This window comes from Chanos chanos, chromosome 6 (genome assembly GCF_902362185.1).
Source record: "Chanos chanos chromosome 6, fChaCha1.1, whole genome shotgun sequence".
Lineage (NCBI taxonomy): Eukaryota > Metazoa > Chordata > Actinopteri > Gonorynchiformes > Chanidae > Chanos > Chanos chanos.
Genome location: NC_044500.1, coordinates 16,345,480 through 16,366,332, shown reverse-complemented (window position 1 = coordinate 16,366,332; position 20,853 = coordinate 16,345,480). Strand labels below are relative to the sequence as shown.

Here is a 20,853-nt window from a genome sequence, read left to right as displayed (position 1 = left end):
GTATAATGGCATGGCTTAGCACCATAACACAGAGGCAAGATTCTCATGGCAGAGGATTCCATGCACTTTTCAAATTTCAACTTGGAGCATTCAGCTCTATTCAACTCCACAATTACACGTCCATATTCACTATTTTCTTGTTTAATATAGAAAAGAAAATTTCATCTTTCAACGTCTTCACTAATTTGCAAATGGCAGTTAATATGACAACATTCATAAGTCTACAAGTCAAAGTGCATGTCTGATTACAGTACCTTGTGACAATGCTGCATACGTACTGTACATATTAAAATAGTTCAGGATACAATCTTAGTAAAACCTCAGCTATCAAATCTGTTTCTTTACTGTGAAAATGATTCAGAGCACAAGGAGTGTGCCTTCTTTTCTTTCTTGTTTCTCCGGAATGTTTAGAGAGCTCCTCCAGACTGCCAACAACCACAGAGTCTCTTTAATTCCTAGCAGGGAAACATGGTAGTGCATTGTCTCACTGGTAATCTGCTTCTTAATACAGTAGCACAGGGCTTACTTCCCTAACAGCAAACCACATAAACAATAAGGTTCACTTCACTCTAAAACTGACTGACTTTGGATAAAGTATGTGTGTGTGCAAAAAAAAAACAAAAGAAAAAGAAAAAAGAAGTGAGCATACGTTTATGGAACTCAGAGCTTACAAAAATACTTCATACGATTACATCTAGACAAACACAGTTGGTTGTGATTTTGTCTGTGCCTACACACATGCATAGTTAGAGGACAAGGATCACATTTGTTATTGCTCCAACAAAATACGCTTACTGGATTCAGTTGATGTTTATTAAAATGCTAAAAAAATTATAATGATAAAGCTTTTAACCACTACTCAATACGTTGCTTAAATCTGGTTTGCATCTGAGTCACAAATTATTCTGATAAAGCAAATAATTTTGTAAATGTAAGCCTGTTGAGGATTAAATTACGGTGACTGAAATGTGCAGTGCTCAGAATATCCAAGCAATATCCAGAGATTACAGATAAATCACAGACTGTCAAGACAGATTTGATTTGGAAGAGAAATGAAGCCATGCAAAGTTGCGGTCTGAATTTTAAACACTTAACGTGGTGATTCTCCCAACTGCTGCTGCCAGTCAAGGTGGACTAAAGGGTCAAGAGGTTGTCACATAGCTCACGTTCTCTTAGGGGTAAAAGGTGGCATTTACAACCTGCTGAATTTGGAAAGAGAGCTTTTACATTTGTGAACTCATAGTACAGCAAAAGCCAACTCTGAATCACGACCAGCCAAAAAAAAAAAAAAAGTGGCTGATCAAACCATCTGTGCATCTGCAGATTTTAATTAAATTAATATTGCAGGCTTTTTAAAAAGGAACATAACAGAAGCCTGTTAACTAAGACATCTTAAGGGCTTCTCTGTGCGTTTGAAACATCACTTGACATATGGACAACAAATGTTCTACACTGCATGGATAGACACAACCAGAAACTGTGTTGTTTCTTCTTGGAAGGTCACCATGAATAACATGACAGACATGTTTCTGCTAAGTCACAGACATACCTGTTTTGAAATACTAGATACTTCGTAGCCCCTATGGTTACAGAGACACAGTTTTACTGTCATAACAGATGGTGAACAACATACAGGAGCTTTCATAACTTAAGCAGAGGAAAAAACAAAAGCATGTTCCAGACAAATCAAGAATAATTCCAATGCAATATTGTCAAAAATATTATATTTATAGAATTTACACATAGTCCCACAAATTCAAATTCATCTGGAACGCGGTGACAAATGCTCCATTGACAAAGCCAAACCCTTTGTCCCAACCCCTCGCCTCAGTTCATTTATTTACTCCACAAAAGGGCCACAGCTTTGCAAATTCCCACATCACTGTAGTTGAAGTAGCAGAGACCTGCAAAAGTGAAGGCTGACAACACGAACAGACTTGCATTGGCCAACTTGATTTTTAAGTCACCGTGAACATAATCTGTTAGCACTTGACCAAGTCCCCTTAAAAGAGAAGAAAAAAAAAGATTAAAACAATGAGAGTCAATAACATGTTAAAGAAACACAAGAAAATACCTGTTTAGGTCAGCCCCTTAATTTAGTCTTAAATTAACAGTATATTTTGAACACGTTGGGCATGAATATTTTAAGCAATAGACAGAGAAGTACAATCATAAATGTCCTTCAATACTTCTGATCTCACAAGAATGACCTGTTTTACATTTCACAACTGAAACACAGTTAAGTTCTTTCATAGTCAGTGCATAATGAAATCTCTGTTTACTTGTAAGTAATCCTTACTGGTGACTACACTGTGGATCCCAGTAGTTATCATTCACAGTGCAAATGTATTTGACTTTTTTTAAAATCTTTGTTTACTTGTCAGTATCCCTTACTGGTGACTACACTGTGGATCCCAGTAGCTATCATTCACAGTGCAAATGTATTTGACTTTTTTTAAATACACTGAAGGAGGTGTAAAGAAAATTAGAACATCTTAAATGTATTTAAACGATTGTTTGGGGTGCTTCGAAAGCACAAAAGCCATTAGAAAGTGTATCAAGCACATTCTCACCAGTGGCCATGCAGAGTGAGGGCTGCTGCTAAAGAGTAGTCTATAGCTGGACCTGGGTAATAGTAGGCAACAGGCGCCATACCCAGCAGAATAATGCTCAGGACACGCTCTGAAGTCCAGTGAAGAGAAGCGGCTTTAGACCCAGAGCCAGCTGTGAGAAAGATCGGGATAAAGAAGAAAAAAAAAAAGAAGCCTGTTATGAAGTAACGTTGCGAATGAAACAACATTTCAGTCTTCTCCACTGAAGAGCACATTAGTATAATCAAACCTTATCGATACTATTTAGGCTAATTATTCTTTTACAAATAGAGATAACTCCTTAAAAACCTTCTACTGATTTGTTAGCTATCCTAAAATCCTGTCTACCCTGTTTTCATATCCAAGCCCAATTCATGAGCTGTTAAGAGGATTAGCCCTTTCTCTTTTATTAGCACTAATCTTCCAGAAAAATAGGCAGATAAGAGCAGTACAGGCACAATTGCCAAGTTGCTCTCTCTCACCCATACATACTGTATTTGGGTATGTGACCCAGTGACCTACCATGAACCTGCCTGTATTATCACTATGTTACCACTTGGGGCTCTCACTGGGTTTTATGAACTGTTGAGGTGAATATGCTAAATGCGCAGGTACCACAGCGCAAGAGCACTGTGGAGCATTGCAAGAATTACGTGATAAGCCTACTTAAATATGCGTCTCCAAGAGAAGGACATTAAAGCACCTGGAACAACACAGAGTCACACTATTGTATGAACCGACCTGACAGTCTTAGTAAAAGAAAAAAAAAAAGAATTAATCACCATAGTTAGATGGCGTTGCATGTATCTTTGCAGTGATGACACAAGAGCGATCATGGTCCTTTATCAGGCCAGCCAAAGGTCTGGCGAGCGTAGTGCTGCGGAGTAATAGAGCTGTGGGAAAAGTGAAGAGAAATCCAGACATTACTAAGTAAGCAAAAACGGGAAGTAAAGGTTAAGCCCTTTTCATCAAACATAGCCTATTTGCACCTCTTGGCATCTTATAACAGGGGAAAAACCTAAGCCACCAACACACTTAGTTCATCTGTCTTGCAGGTATGGACTGCAAAGATTTGAGGTGTGGCTACGGCTTTTTCCCCTTAAGGAACGGATAAAATACAAGACTTGACTTATCACAGTTTCATATCAAGCTTATCAATAAAGACGGATAGGGTGTGGGCAACTCTTGCAGGTGAGACTTTCTGGAATAGTCACCAAGCCGCATCGACATCTGCACTTCGGGAATAAAAAAACAAAAATAAAGATACTAGGAACAGTTATACTACTTGAACTGCGTTTATATGACAAGCTAATTAAGGCTGGCTAGGACTCGCTAGCTAAATTTAGACTAAACATTTTCAGATTCATGTTATCAGCCACGCAAATTTGATTGGTTTAAGATGACATTTGTCATACTACCACTGCTAAGTTTCCTCGCCCTTGTCAAAAGCGTTGGTGTGCGTCTACTAAGACCTACGTTTAAATACAATGGTTGCATCAGCCTTCTACTGGTAAATTAACTGTGTATAAAAAATCAACGACACCTGGCACAATTTCGTTTCGCGCTAGTCTGGCTTACCCTACAGGAGTCAAATTAGCTACCAGGCTAAACATAGTATTTAATGAACTTGAAGTGTCGTTGCTTTTCACTCTTGGAAAAGATACTCCTTAACGCGACAACCCAGTTGTTTAGACGAGCCACCTAAATAATGGCACATCCGTTTGAAAAAAAAATGAGTAATGACATTTTTAAAAAGTTTACGAGACGGAGACTTACGTTTGACACCTCTATGGCAAACTGAACTTATCCTGACGAGGGCCGCCATAACGAACACGACTAACCAAGGTCACAGCAATCACCCGGAAGTAGTTCAGCAATAGCCTTCTAGACTGTATTCAGGAAACGAGATTCTCCACAATAAATGCATACGTCCCTTACCACTGTGAAAACATTTTTAGATAGATTTGCGCTAGGTTCGTTTGAAAATCGCTGTGAGGAAAATGTTTTATCTGAGGGTTTTAGTTACTAAAAGGTGCTTTAAAAATTTAGGGATCGGTTGTATGTAATGCAAAACTTCAAGACTTTAAATGATGTAATTACAAACCACTTTAAATGACTGGTGAAAGTTTATGATTGTTAAAATATACATATATAGATAATTTCATGTAAAAGGATATATAGAAGTAGCGTTTGGGTTCAAGATTGGACTGTTTAGTAAGTAATTTATAACTTGTAAGAACAATTTCAGAAATAAACAAAGCAGAAAAATAGATGGAATATTTACTTTTTACTAATAAACAGAGTTTAACTCTTTCCCAAGATTAAAACCTCACAGACAAAAATGAAAATCATTTATATTGTAAACACACATGTCTAACTGGCAGAGAAAAAAAAATATTCCAATATGTCCAAAACAGAGAGATCTACATGTGAAGATGATGGGATTCTCACTGAATTTTACAATTCTTGCACAATACACAGACAAACCAACCAAAAAAATAAAGTACAGGTATTATTTAAAATTATGTGGTAATCAGAGGGAGGGAAATCACTTAGGCCTCTGGGTGTATACAACTGCTATTTTTTCCCTCTTTTTTTTTTTTTTTTAACCAGCGCCCTACTCCGCAAATGAACTAATGTTCCTTGCAGCTCTGATAGCAGATTTCATGGCTGTCTCTATCCAACCATGGGGTCTGGCTGTATGTTCCCCAGCAAAGTAGATCCTCCCCTCATTTACAGACAGGGCATTGGCATACTCTGTCTGCTGGTATGGAGTGAAGATAGCAAACGCACCAAGGCTATAGGGATCTGTGCCCCACTTCTTCACGACACCTCCAGTCCACAGAGAGCGGATATACTCTCCATGGATCTTCACCAAGTCATTCAAGACTAAGTTCATCAGCTCTTGGTCATCAATTCCCTGAAAGAGTGTTGAGTCATCAGAGCAAGTGTAGGAGGCCAGGAGAGCCCCTCCTGAGGTCCCTGGGAAGTCATGGCTGGGATAGTAGATGAATCGTGAGGGTAAATCTGTGATACTTCTCCCACCGTGGATGCCCTCCTTCTCCCAGAACGTCTCATTGAAGCTCAGTACGACCTTGGTGGAGCTGGCGTAGTGAACTGAGCGTAGCGCTTCCATTTTTCTGTTACAAAGTGGAGGCTGAAAGTCTATGAAGAGAGTGGCTTTAGCTGTTGCTGTCACCAAGACATAGTCAACCGTGAGGTTAGTAAGAGTGTGGGTGTTGTATCGGTTTTGATATGAGACTGTCACGTCACTGTCTGTTTGCCTGATGAATTTGACTTTTGAGTTGAGAAGAATTGTGGAGTTGAGCTGTTTATAAAATGCCCGTGGCAATGAATCAGAGCCACCTTTGAACTCGTAATACCTGAAAAAGAGAGAAATGAACATGACATACATTTCTGTGTACGGCTATAACAGAGACAACCCTTCAGACAGTTAAGTTAGAGTTGTATATATAAAAAAAACAGTACTGAATTTTTTTTTGCCTCTGTCATTTGGACTTCATATGGGTTTAAATCTCAGTGAATACTTATATGTAGACAATATATGATAATAGAGTGCTGTACATATATCTTACACAGTATCATCATTGATATCTGACTGGATGTAGAGTGCCTCTATCAGAGCAGTGTAGAAGAAGGCGTTCTCATTAAGAATATCACCAATCATGCGTAGAGCTCCATGGCTCAGGTTCCCCTCTTTCACCAGGTATTCCTATGAGAGGTGGATATCTGTTCGTTTTGCAGTCTCACTCTGTCTTGTTTTTTCAACTTGAAATTCTTTGCATTTTCGGTCCTTAATTTTAAATATGAATGATTATATTTTAAGAAGTTATGTGTTTATACCTTTACAGAATAGGAGTCATATATCCTCAATGTTTTCTCACATCCAAACGTCATCAGGTCATCTCTTATCTATGAGAGTAAATACTGCAAGAGTAATGCTGTTTGTTCAGGATTATTTTGTAAAAGATGTTTTTCACTGACGGCATAAAGAACCCAGCGCAAGCATATGAAAGCTTCCATTGCCTTTATTCAAAATGCACGAAACGATAGTCGGCATCCGGTCATTTAGGGGAAAAACCCAGAAGTCAATTTATATTAACTGTATCAACCATAAAGATATTAATGTAATTATATAGACATGAAGTGCTAATATGCTATGTAGAGAAGTAAATGAAAGTATTCTGAGCCTTTCACAGTCCAGTCAAGAATCTTCTACTCTCTTTGAACTTACCTTGCCCAATGCCATGTCAAAAAGTTCACTTGCCGATTTCCCCTTCTCCCTGTCAGATACGTTGTACTTCAGGACATCTGGGTTTACCTTGACTTTGTAGGTCTTGTGTCGCAGCCCATTGACATAGTAATATGTGTTTATGTCTTCCTCTATAAATTCATTCAGCTCAAGGTTCATGTTTGCCGATAATGACAAAAGGATCCTTGAGAATGACAAGATTATTACAATTACTGTCTGTGATACAATTAAGTGTGAATATATCATGGTCTGCTTTTTCTCTTTTTTGATATTATTTTTTTTTTTTTTTACATAAAAAATAGGTTAAGCTTTTCTAATAAGGTCTATGTCAGAGATGGCTCAAAATCAACTCACTTGTGAAAGCTGGGGATCCTCATGGCGCCAAGCTCAGCATACCAATGCTCTGTCTTATTCCTATGTGTCTCCACTCTCCCACCAATACGATTACTCGCCTCAATGATTGTCACCTAAATTAGCCAAATGGGAAAATGCACACATGTAAGCAAAATGAGGAGTCTTTATTTAATGAAGAATTGGTGTTAAACGGCAAGAAATTGATAATTTAATGCAAGGGCATAGGTTTGGTCTCAACATTGGTAGGGACACGGGGACCCCCCCTCCCCACAGGGACCCCCGGTGCACACTGTACAATGTACAACATGCAAAATGTCTAATGCAAGACCAATAAATAGGGTTTGTGAGGATCTATGACCACTACCAAAAAACAAAAAACAAAAAACAAATCAGAGGACTGTTTAATGCCTACAACTGAATGGTTTATTAACTTGTAAGATCTGCATTTACATTATACTACAGAGTATTAGGGCCACATTGAGGGAAAAACTGAGATTTCGGGAATAAAGTCGTAATATTACGAGAATAAAGTCGTATTTTTACGACAACAAAAACATAATATTTAAGAAAATATATTGCCAGCAACCAACAAAATGGTCCTGACATAATGTGGTGCTGATGTGCCAAAAGATTAAGTATTTTGTTATTTGTGAAACCTATTGTTGTATCCTTGTGAGACTGTGAAATACAGAAACTGACATTGGGGGGAGAAAGGATGGGAAGCGTAGAGGGGAACAGGGAGAGGGATTATGTGCCGTGTTAAAAAAGAGAGTACAGAGGATAGTAAAGAGGCTGAATCACTGAAACACTGGATCGGGGATTATTGCAACATTACACCTATACTAAAGTATAACTTCACAAGATGCTCCATGTTGCTCAGTTTAACACAGGCGGCAGGCTGCTCTTCAGATATTTCCCCTCTGAAATTACACGAAGCCAAAAATTACAACTTTTTTCTGGTTAAATTACGAATTAATTTTGTTAAAGAATGACATTGGGTTAGGGAGGGATATTGGGTTAGGGAGGCGGGGCTTGTAGTAGAGAATGAGATATGTTAACCGTATGTACCACACTAGACACTGATGGACAACAGTGGTTACATTTGAATTTTTTTTAAATCAAAATTGTTGCTAGGGACAATTTAGTAGTCACTGCATACTGGTAAGGACATGTCCCAACCGTCCCTACCAAACTCTATGCCCTTGATTTAATGCATGATTTGAGAAAATCAACATGTGACTGGAAGTCTTTTGTGAAAATTATATCTCTTTCCAAACAAAAGTATCAACATGTTAGGAAGTCTTTTCTAGTGCAATAAAATGAAACCTTATGGCCTGCATCCTCCAGAAGCTTTGCTGCTGTTAGTCCAGCTATACCAGCTCCAACAATGGCCACATGGTGAGGGGTTTTTGTGTGAGGAAGACCTAGGTTTATAATCTCAAGAAGTTCATTGTAGTCAGGGTCTCGCAGACAGTCAAAAAGAGGATCCTCGGTGGTGACATTGGCTTGGAAAACTATCATCAGAGCTATGCCAACAGGAACTGACAGAGAAAAGATCTTGCTTTATAAAATCAAACAACAAAATAAGAACAATAAAATATGTGCAAAATCACAAAATTTGTATTTTTTTCAGAGCAAAAAAAAAGTGATGTCATGTTTTAAAATCTTTTATTTATTTTTATTTTGTGACTAACAGCTCTTGAGTACATTGTTTTCATTGTTAACTAGTTTTCTGAGATATGTAATTCTACTAGAAAGTGCACCAGAATTACATTCATTACCACTGCATTCTCAGCAACAGGCTCGCAATGAGGGTTTTGTTATGTGCAGTTATGTTTATACGTGTTGAGTAAATGAGTGAGGTTAAGTATTGGATGACTTATGTTTTACAATATGAGGAGCATTTACTTTTGAATTGCATCAGCTCAGACACCATTGGTTTACAATGACAATAAAAACCAAGTGGGATATCTATTCATTTAAAATAAAAGCTAAGGAACAAAAATACATTTAAATATTAAATATCAACGGTTTTAATATATTTTCAATAATAATGTGTCATAAAACATACACAAAGTGTATAATTTGCATTCAGTTAGTAACTGTTAATTATGTCAGAGTTCAGTGTCACTGGATCACAAAAATATTTTCAAAATTATCCAGTTGTGTGTGTGTGTGTGTGTGTGTGTGTGTTTTCATGCGCTGTGTCTCACTCGCACAAATGTTCACCGATCTTCGAAACATCAGTCTAAATTGGATTAATCTGGCACTTTATGTACCATCCAATGTTCTATCTCGTTAACGATCTGTGGCATTAATGAAAACCTCTCAGAATGAATACATACGACAGGTCGCCCACTTGTGACACATAGTGCACTCTGCCATTCCAAGTCTTTGGGCGCTCTGCGATTCCACCCACTTCTTGGCTGCCCACCGATGCTCTTGCGGCTTTCTTAGGAAACAGAAACCTAGGGAAAAGATACTGCACTACTCAATATTTAACAGTAAATTTAATTTTTTCCAACTCGGTAAAATGACACGGGCGTGTGGGTTTATGTTTTTCAACATACATTTACGAATATTTTTTGACCACAGAGTGGATTATTGCATAGCACTATTTCCCCCTGAAACCTGACACATCAAGCTTTTATAGGTAACGTTCTCATCATGAAAGACTACACTGAATGTAACAGCCTACACCGAAGTGTTAAATCGAGTAGAGAGTAATGAAATAATGTAGATCCTTTCGAGTCAGAAAGAAATGTTTTTCCCTTAGTGGTTCGAGTTTCAACCATACTGAACAAATCATTGTTCCACTCATTAACATAGCCTAGCTAATTTCCTCCTCAATTAGTCATTTTCTTCTCGTCGCGTCTAATTTCATTGCCGGGATAGATCATTTAGACTACCTAACTGGTGTGTATTATTTAAAAAGAGAGAGAGAGAGAGAGAGAGAGAGAGAGAATGGAAAAAAGAACTGGCACTTACTTAATTAAGCCTGGAGTTCGTTGACAAACTGGTCGGAAATAATAATAAAAAAAGAATTTACTTACCCAAACACCTAACTCCACTCACCCAGACACTTCAATGGAAAATGGAAAATGAGACGTCTGGCGTCTGTATTTATACTGGTAGTATATATGAAAACCGAAAGTAAACTGTTTGCTGCCTCCAAACTTTCCTTTTCATTCATTCATTTATGTCTTTATGTGTTTATTTATTTATCTATTTTAAGAAAACACATTTAGTTATTTTTGTTTTGTTTTGTTTTACTTATGGCTTATTTACATTCTTGTGCAACTGAAGTCTAAAAATAACAAATAAATCTGCACAACAGAGTGGGAATGCACTGGGCATCCCATAAGGAATACTTTAGTCACCCACAGAAAAATAATATTGTACGACACCAAGGAGACCGCTGTTATGGTTTGAAACAACAGTAACATATCACAATTATAAACTGAACTGGGCGACATGCAGTGAAGATGCTTAAAGTCTGTAATATCTGAGATTTTTGGATTGTGCATTGTGGATTACATTAATGTGTATGATTTCCTTAAAGGGTTTCTAACTAAGACTGCTGTTAAAGCTTTGTTTAGCCTTGACTGCTTTAACTTTATTTGATCCCTTTCACAGTGTGTTTCCTAAGTAATCCTGTGTGCTTTTCACTCTTGATCTTTCAATGACACAAACTCACAGGGAGCATTTTAATTTATTTTTCACATATAAATCATAGAGACCACATAGGCTTTTCGAGCATTAACTAGACTTTACTTTGACTCCAGTGTTGATTAAACATACAGTAACTAAGAACTGTCAAATTACTGTCTTTGCCAAAAATAGAAGTTCTGTACAAACACCTAACACTCCTTCATCATTTGTACAGCCCATGAATGATGACTTGTCATTTTATTATTTATCTAGTCTGTGTGTTTAGTTTCATCCTAATTTAGCACACTGACTTTTAATAGATATGATTGGGGTAAGAAATGCCCATTATGGCAGCAAGTGAGAAGTGAAACTTAAAATATGTACCACAGAAATCCAATCCATTTTAACTGCTGTTTTCTAGCCTGACAAGTTCAACATGTTTTGACAGATGCTAAACTGGATTGGATTATGGTTTGATTTTCACTCTACTTTATTCCTTGTCTCATGTCAAATGTGTGCACATTCACCTTGTGCAGTAAAAACATTTAGCATGTAGGCATCCACCAAATTATGAGATACCTACCGAAAGTATCTATCAACAACATAAAATAAATTTTACTGATTTTATATACCAGTTTATTTAAAATAAACTTTATTCATTCCTGAAAATTCTTCCATGCAGCAGTATGAACATGCCCATACCCTCAAAAACAAACAAACAAAACAACCCTGATGTTTTTATATCTAAAGCAAATAAACTAAGTTGAAATAATCTGAACTCGTGAATTTTCATGTATTAACTGAAATGTTATAGTCACAAGAACATAAATAAGCCAATAGCTCAACCAACTGAAACCAATCAAGTAAAATGAACTATAATAAACTGTGTTTGCCCAAGTCTCACAGATGTCCCTACCATTGCAAGACTGCAGCTGCAGCAACCGCGTGAAAAACGCTGGATGGAAAGAAACAGTAAGAGCTTGTTCCAGTAATGCAGCTTACAGTTCATGCAGCTGAGAGGCGCATGGCCCCTAATATCGGCAGATCCCTCCCCCCACCCCCCACCCCCCACCCCCCACCCCCAAAAATAAAGTATATTGTATTGTATATTTTTCTTGATTTTTGCAAATCAAGAATGTTGTCAAGAATGCATGTGTTGTATTGCAGGGTCACACCTGGTAGGCTTTAAGATAATGATCCAGATAATCTTAAAATAGTAGAGAGCTTCATAAAATAGATATCTTAAATTAGTGTGCTTGCTCCTGGCATAAGTGCCTACCTAATGTTAGCTACTAGCAGCGCTAGGGTGTGTGACGGTATAGCGCTAGCTGTCCGGTTTATGGGATGGCAAGTATAAAACACTGCACATTGCAATAATGCACTCAGTAATACATTCTAGTCAAAGGTGAATGATAAATGGGGAGGGAAAAGTTAGATTGGTGTCTTGCATGTGTGTTATAGGCATTGCTTAGTGTGTTAACTGCCTTTCAGATTCAGCAACATGGCCAGCAGCCCACCAGGGACAATGAGGAGGATGGATATGAAATGAACAAGTACAAATAACTCCACCTTACCAAAATTTCTCTTGCAGATATCAGTAGTTCCACGTTTTATTCAAATAATGTATGATGGCTAGCACAGCAACATGTGGTAAATCATACAGGATAGAAGTGGTCCCTAGTAAGGGTGTTTAGTTTCTTATTTAGTTGTAGGCTGTTAACTTGAGTAGGCTATATAGGGTACTGGTTGCGTAATGTTATATTAAAAAATGTGGCTTCAAAACGACCTGGCTAATAACAGTAAACCACGCATTTCTGTGGTCTTCTCTTTGTGCTCATCTTTTTGAAAGTTCTGCATTTAATCGCTACAACGGTAAACTCAGTTTTCTTCTTGCCATCAAAAAATAAATCACCATTGATGGCCAAGCCCAACCATTGCTTACACAGTTTTGAATTAACCGGAGTACATTCATAAAAAATATTTTAGTGTAGGCCTACTGTTAATAATCTATTTGCACCTGTAGGCCTAAGCCTACCTATTTTCCAGATTACTTCCTTCTCCTTTCTGAGCAAAGACATCCCAGTATGCTATAGCATGCCCCACCCCCACTTATTAGACGTTAGGCTTTTCTTGTAGAGCTGACAAGTCTTAGTCATAACCAGCTTAGATGTCGTTAAAGATTTACAGATTAACATGTTTTGTCAGATTGTAATGATTAAGCCCACAAAAATACATTGTTTCATTTTTCAAATATTTAGCAGTTTGACATGAGCAGATGTGGAGGTGTAAGGGCTGTAGTGTCCTTAAAGGAGTCAAGATTAATGTGGAGTGCTATTTAGTATTTGGTGAATTTCACTGTTGTTAGACACTGCAGTTGTTACATGGATTCATTGATAAAGATGATGGATTTATATCTATACCTCACACCAAGGAATCTTTACTTTTTTCTTTCTGAATCAGTTTCAATCTTTCAGTGAATAAACCTATGTTTGTTTTTATGTTCATTGATGGTTTTAACTGCCACACAGAGTTGACTCCCATTGTCAAGTCACACCTTATATTATCACAGGGAAATTAGCAACCACACAGGAATAAAAGCAAATCAAAACAAATGATATATTTTAAAAAATGAGTACAATCACAGTTTACAAAAATCCAAACAGAAATGCTGGAGCCATCCAAGCCAAAGAAGTGGATACACAAAAGTAAAATTAATCAACCTGTTGTTTGATTTTTATGGCTTCCCCATCTTTGGATATTCTTTGAATAAACATCTCGTCTTCAGCGCAGAGTGACAGCCATTGCTCCCTGCTGGCTGTAATGTGAGGTCTGGTAGAACAATGCTGCGATATGATTACATAGCGCAAGCCCTGCCACACACATACATTGATAGGCCAGCAGTTCAACAGGTTTAGGGTCTTTGAGAATAACCTGTAAAAGAAATTGACATCAATTGATTATGTAGCCTATGTGTTTTGAGGTTCAGGTAAATCTAGAGTGGCTGTGATGTTACTGAAATAAATATTTATTAATAGAATTACATGGGTTCACGCTGTAGCTAGTGATGTGTTTTAACCTCACTCACTATGTACAATGTCAAATGCTGGTAGCTAACTGTCTCTACTCTTTGGGAATCTTGATCTGTGTCCCATATGTCTAATAAAATTGTGTTGCTTATTAAACCACACCAACAGTGATGTGTAGTGTTGCCTATAGTGCCATGTGCATAAGTACTTTGTAATGGTGTATAGTATTTCTTATTATAGGTTGTATTTATGTTAAGATCTATTTTCAGACGTATTTTAGTTTTTGGAAGAAAAAAAGTTTGGGATAAAACTTTCATTTTTTTCATTTTCATGTTTCCTCATCGGCCTGAAGCAGCTTGCCCTCACAGACACCTCTCCTGTCTTATTCTTGTCAAAAACTGAGAAACAGAAGCAACGAATTCAGCACATAATGACATAGCAACACACAACTTTGTGTTAGTGCCAAGCCTGGTTATTTCAAGGACAGTAGCAAGAGACATATCTATACATTTCGATGCTGCCAACTTAGCATAGTTATATTCTGTTTCCTGATGTTACACTATTTTTAGTGTTTAGGCTATGTAGCTAGCTGTCTAGTAGCTTATAGAATGACAGAATTATACATTTGCTAACTACACACTTACCTTTGCAGTCATGAGGTTTGTAATCCTCTTGGTACATCTCGTACAAAGCATAAACTTTGTCCAGTGTACTGGACTTTGGCCAACCTTCTCCCAGGGTCACACTCATCTTTATCCCCTGTATGCTTGACAGTCTTGTGAGAGACTGAGTGAAAGCGCGTTCTAAATTGAGCCTTGGTATTTTCAATTGATGAACAGCCGAGTGTATTCGTGTTTGGTCTTGTTTTATTGATCCTGGCGAAATGATAATGAATCCGGTAATGAAACATTCCTAGCGTACAAGGTGGAGGTGCATGTGTTGTTTGAGGCTTTTCATTGTTTGTAAAATTCCAAACTGTCGCGCTTGCTGCGGTCAAAAAACGTATGGCTGCATTCCTCTCGAGACACGAGTTTCATTCTAAATTAAAGCTTAACAGAGCAGGTGCTGCAGTCACCTGTCTGAAGGAATGGGTGTGTCTTTGTGCACCTCCATATTGGTTGGGTGAACAAATTACTCAACAAAATCAAAATAAATGTGTTCAACAATGCCCCATACAATCATAAATGCAAGACAAATGAAACATCGAAAATTCTCACCATGAATAACAACAACAACACATTTTGGCTCCAACACTGAGGATGTAAAGAGGTATGGGTACGACACTGTCTTGGATCCTCTTGTTCAAGATTTAAAAACTCTTGAGCAAAATGGAGTTTTTATGCCATTGCTTGGTACATTTCTCAAAGGTACAATTCAGGCTGTGGTAGCAGATAACCTTGCTGCCCGTAGTATGGGACGTTTCATTTAGAGCTTTTCTGGCAAATACATTTGCTGATTTTGTACAGCAATAAAAGCAGACATTCAAACAAAGAAGGTCAGGTCAGGTGGTTTTAATGTCAGGTCAACAGATATTTACAGATCATGTGCAAGTCCACTTCATATTTCTTCTCCATCTAAACGCTCTTCAGTTAGGCTACGTGATTGATGCCTGGTCTGTTGTCACTGCTACCATAGAAACAGCTGTAAAGGAGGTTGGTGTCGTCAAACTTTTGCATCTTGTGCAAATAGGAAATCTGCGCATAAAGGAAATCTGATTGGTTAGCTGATGCGCAGAATCTTAAATTGTATATTTTCAAATGTGGAGCTTTCCCCTGACATGATCACCTATGACGGTCTTACGCTAGCTAGTTCATGTTAAAAATAAGAGCACAGCAGATTTCTACCCCAACATTCGCTGTGTGCTGAAGGCCCGGCTAACTATGCCAGTGTCCACAACCTCTGCCGAGCACTCATTTAGCACTCTGAGGTGTCTAAAGACTTATTGATGCAATTCGATGACAGACAGCAGTCTCACTGGACTTGTCCTTATGAACATTAATTTTGAAATCAAAAGTGAGGAAGTGCTCAAACAATTCAATGTGACCCAAAGAAGGACAGTAAACTTCAAATAGGTGGGCCAGATTTAATGACTCATTAATCAGTCAGTTGCGTTTCCCTCTCTCAGCTCTCTCTCGATGTGTGTGTGCATGCGTGATCAGGTTTCTGTGCGTAGCCTAAGATGAAATCCTCCAGGTACCCCTGAACATGAGTCTCATGTTAAAGCTGCAATAGAGAGGAATGAAAACTGTTGTGGGGTGAAGACACAGCGTATTTTCACCAAAAACCTTCCTCATTTCAGTGTTTGCACCAGCTATTTCCTGGCCAGTTGAGCTTGCCCATTGTTTTGAATTGCTGATATCTATGAAATATTGCTTTACTGAATGTACCAACAATGTAATTCTAAATTTCCCATATATGTGGGGAGACTGGACAAATAGCCCACACATGGGCTCTCTTTAGATCACTCCCACTCATAACTGAGCACAAGGTCCCTGATGGAGAAATGGCATAGCAGGTGGTGCTGGTCTTGAAGGACATTATTGAGCTTGTGGTTGCTCAGACACACACTGATGAGTCTATTGCCTATTTTGAGGCATACATTTCAAAGCATAGACAAATCTGTCAAGAACTTTCTCAGGAGTGAAACTGCCCAAACATAATTTTTGGAGCATTGCCCTGAAAAGATTAGATTGTTTGGTCCTCTTGTAGGTGTCTGGACTATGCGTTCTGAGGCTAAGCATAACTTTTTTAAGCAAGTTGAGACACACTCCAAATGCTTTAAAATGTGCCCTTAACATTAGCCAAGAAGCATCAGCTTATGATTTCATATTATTGGCAATTTACCCTTGCAAACTCTTGCTTGACTACACCAAATGTCTCAACTGTCCCTGTTGTAGTTTTGAATGAGCAAAGATGGTATCTGAGAAATTCCCTCGTGTAACTGAAATTCACCTCAGCAAATGTGTGTCTAGCAATGGTGTAGAGTATAGAGAGAGAATGATAGTTACCCACGGATCTACAGGTGGACTGCCTGACTTTGAGCAAATTGCTCAGATTTATGTAGTACAGGAGCAACTATGTTTCATAGTGAAAAGATTATGTGGGTGGTACTGGGAGTATTTGCAAGCTTTTGAACTAAGGATATGCCTACATAGGGAAACACTTTTAATTGAACACAGTGATTTGACAGATGAATACCCTTTGGCAGATTACTTTGTTGGATCACTACAAATGGTGACATAGAAAATGTACATTCATTTTTAATGTTATAAACCATTTAAGCTGAATATTGAAAAACACCCCCTTAACGATTAGTGACTATTCTATTTAACTTTCCAGATTAGCACCAATATATGGATGGTGATTTCGGAATGAATTCATCAACGTGCTCTCGACATCTGATGTGGAGGACAGGGGGACCCTCAAAGTATCCCTGACTTCTACCCTAACTAGTCCTCTTGCACTTGGAGAGCCTGATGACTCCCTGTTACCTCCTTCCCAAGCAAGCGCCAGATTCCATTTTTGAACATCTCACCATCAGTGTCTGAGTGTGACACAGATACTGTCTTCTCCTGAATCCACCACCTCATCAGGCTCCACATCCTCAGCGTCCAACGTTACTGTCACTACCCCCAAAAACAAATCTGATGGCACATTCAGTCCTGCCGACAGAGTTAAAAAAACAAGATGGGCTGAGTTCAATTACTGCCCCCCCCTCAATTTCAACACATTCTGGAAGAAAGTAAAAGTACATTATGAAGAATATTGGTCCCTTTCTAGCACATGGGTGTACTTTTGCCTTAAAATATGTTACATCAGGAACTATCCCTGGGAAACCCCTCCTACCCAAAAGGCTGATGATGCAGAATTTGGCTTGTATGGGACCATCTGAGCTTAACACAGATTTATAGTCATCTAATGGATAGTTATCACACGGTATGGCTTGAGAAGCAACCAATCTAGGACAAAATACAGAGGATGCTTAAAAGCATCTCTTCTGACCACAAAATTCTGGGCAATGGACAATAGCTAAGCCCAACAGTTGTTGGCAAAAGCTGTGAAAGAATATTCTTAGATGGGTCGTTACATTACTTGATCACGAGAAACTGCCACCACAATTGAGGTTTGCTCCAGTGGTGGATGCACTTTCTGAGGATGCCAAATCTACTGGTGACACAATGTGGGTATATTAGCATTGTTCTTTTAGGTTTTATGTACAAGGTTTTCAGCAAATGACAACAACATGTAACCATACGTGATTGACCCTTGGCTCACATCAACGTTCATTGGCATTTGTGGACAGGCATTAGCATGGTTTAAATATTACCTGACAGATTGCCACCACTTTGTGAGTGTTAATGGGAAACTATCTCATAGTGCTCAGGTTAAATATGGTGTGCCACAAGGCTCTCTTTTAGGTCCCTTATTGTTCTCCTTTTTCTTGCTACCATTAGTGGACATTATCTGTAAGCACGGCATTAACTTCCAGTTTTATGCTGACCACTCACAACTGTATACATCTGCAAAACCAGATGAACTCTCTTAGTTCTCTAAATTTGCTGATTGTATCAGGGTAGGGATGGTAAGATTCACCAATTTGCATTGGTGCACCGGCATAAAAGTTCACAATGTGATTGCCCCGATGAAAAACGTGTGCACCAGATACAATTTGGGATAAACTCAGGATGCATTGTTTCTAACATCTTTGCATCGCTAAATTCTGATTTATTTATATGTAATTATTGGTAGAGGCCCTATGCCTTTGTTATTTAGAAATGTGACAAATAATTTTATATTTAGATTGATTCCTTGCCACTAAACTGTTTCTCAAGCACGCTCTCTCATCTCCACTGCTGTCAATGGCCGATTCTCATCAAGTCTCTTGGCCAAGTCTTGCGTGAGTTGGAGGCATGTCACAGATCATAATGGAAGAGGAAGAACTACATGTTTCACCGAACTGCTACAAATCAAATGTTTGGCGACACTTCTTTTTATCGTATCATATCGTGCTGAATCGCATTTTGTTGAATCAAATAATGTGGATCACCCTCAGATCACAGATCGCAATAGGGGTGAATCATATCATATTGCATTAGTAGTTGCTTCATATGTATCTTTAATGTATCGGATCAGTGACAATGCATCAAGATGCGTATCGCATTGGCCTCAGTGATGGAGATGCACATCCCTATATTAGGGACATTAAAGAATGGATGGTCTTTTAACTTCCTCCTCCTGAACACAGATAAGACTGAAATATTAGTCCTTGGACCGAAGTCCTCTAGAAATAAGCTGCCTGAGCTTGATTTCTGTGTGGACAGTCTCACTGAAATTTCTCTCCTACATGGCTCCTAAACTATGGAGCTTCTAAATAATGTCTGGGATTCCGACACATTCTCTCAGGTGAAATGTAGACTAAAGACTTGTCTGTGCAGCCTAGCATATAGCTAATTATCAATCTTTGGCGTTGAGGCAGTGGACCGTAGTCATGGAGTGTTTTTGGTGAACCGAAATCTTGATGCTGTATCGTCCCTATTCACATGCCATCACTCAAGTTTGTTAATGATGGCATGGAGAGTTCTTGATGTCTCAGGGAGCCCTAATGGTTATGCACCCCGCTGCATTGGCTCTTTTGTTTTTTGGGGTTTTTTTTTTTTTTTTTTTGGTTCAACACTGGATTAATTAGGGTTTCTGGAGCACCAGTGCTTCACTCGAATCAGAATCAAATCACTCTAAAACATCTCACAGAACTACCAGACACTTGGGACTGGTACCTTGTGGACCTCAGAATGGATACCCCAGTGTTGGGGCAGAGAGGTGAAGATAAAAAGAAAAAAGCGAACAAAATTGTTAAGCAAACTTCACATCTTCTTTCTTCATCCACACTAATATAAGCTGCTTTACTGCAGTAAAATCAGGATTGAAACCTTGTAGTGGTCATTGCAAGCCATGCATTTAATAAGTCCATATATCCATACTTAACCCCATGAAAAAGAATATCTGTTGGCCATTTGTTTTAGGTTGTATGCTGACAGACACCATCGTAGCATTATCTTGGATGTTCTTGGAGTATATTTCCTGCATAACTAGAAGGAATGAGTCTCTATCACTTCGATGAAAATGCAGTTTTATTCCTAGAACTTATTCAGTTACACTGGGTAGGTCAGCCAAGAGAACACCAAGAAAACATTGCATTGTGCCTGAGACAATGCAAGTGCTAGTCACTAATGGACCCGTAGACATATCCTTCTGTTCTGCACAGAATTGTGGTCGTGGCTTATGAAAGCCAATCAGCCTACAGCCAGCATAAAAGCTAGGGTGCGTTTTCACGTAGCTGGCAGTGTAAAGACAATACCTATTAACACCATGCTGCTGTGGTGAATTTCTTTTTCGTCTATGATGTGGGAACACACACCCATCTTCTGTATTCCATACCAACATAACTCATTCAAATCTCACTTAGAAGCAGTTTGAAATGTCATATTTTTAAAATCAGGTGACCTATGAATCAGTTCATTTTATTATCAATACACCCTGCAAGACATAGCAAGCCATATCATAAATGAAATAAAATTGTAGGCTTTTGAATCTGCAGTCAGGATTTCCATGAAAATAGTTTGAAAGACACCAAACTCAAAATGTCCATTTTTATTTCAGTATTTTTATTTGAAATTTTATATGGGTGTGTTGCTTATATGCCAACCAAAGCATTTTATTTTGAGTCAAATCAAGACTGCATAAACATTGCCACCCCTAATATCTCTTCGGGGATGTTTACCATTCTTCTGGGTTCAAAACAAATTATAAAAAACAATATTAATTTTTTTTAAGCAATTATGCATCTGGATAGTAACAACTGAAAATCATGTGAAAATATTCATCACCTTGCTTTGAAGAACCCACAGAGCAAAGTGTTATAAGACCTGTGTGTACTGTCTTGGGAAGAGATGCTTATTGT

At 38.3% G+C, this 20,853-nt stretch overlaps 2 protein-coding genes across 2 annotated transcripts; both read right to left on the bottom strand.

Moving 5' to 3' along the window:
• Window positions 1-220: 220 nt before the first annotated feature.
• sdhdb (succinate dehydrogenase complex, subunit D, integral membrane protein b) lies at window positions 221-4,430 on the bottom strand. The gene is made up of 4 exons (XM_030777755.1): window positions 4,368-4,430; window positions 3,374-3,484; window positions 2,574-2,724; window positions 221-2,002 (listed from the first exon to the last, which is right to left on the bottom strand). The coding sequence occupies exons 1-4, from the start codon at window positions 4,414-4,416 to the stop codon at window positions 1,837-1,839; spliced, it is 477 nt and encodes a 158-aa protein (XP_030633615.1). The 5' UTR covers window positions 4,417-4,430; the 3' UTR covers window positions 221-1,836.
• Window positions 4,431-5,208: 778 nt separating this feature from the next.
• On the bottom strand, window positions 5,209-14,645 carry LOC115815149 (L-amino-acid oxidase-like). The gene is made up of 9 exons (XM_030778113.1): window positions 14,540-14,645; window positions 14,256-14,293; window positions 9,564-9,670; window positions 8,545-8,779; window positions 7,219-7,331; window positions 6,847-7,048; window positions 6,456-6,524; window positions 6,188-6,324; window positions 5,209-5,974 (listed from the first exon to the last, which is right to left on the bottom strand). Exons 1-9 carry the CDS (start codon window positions 14,643-14,645, stop codon window positions 5,209-5,211), a joined length of 1,773 nt encoding a protein of 590 aa, XP_030633973.1.
• Between the last annotated feature and the right edge of the window lie 6,208 nt (window positions 14,646-20,853).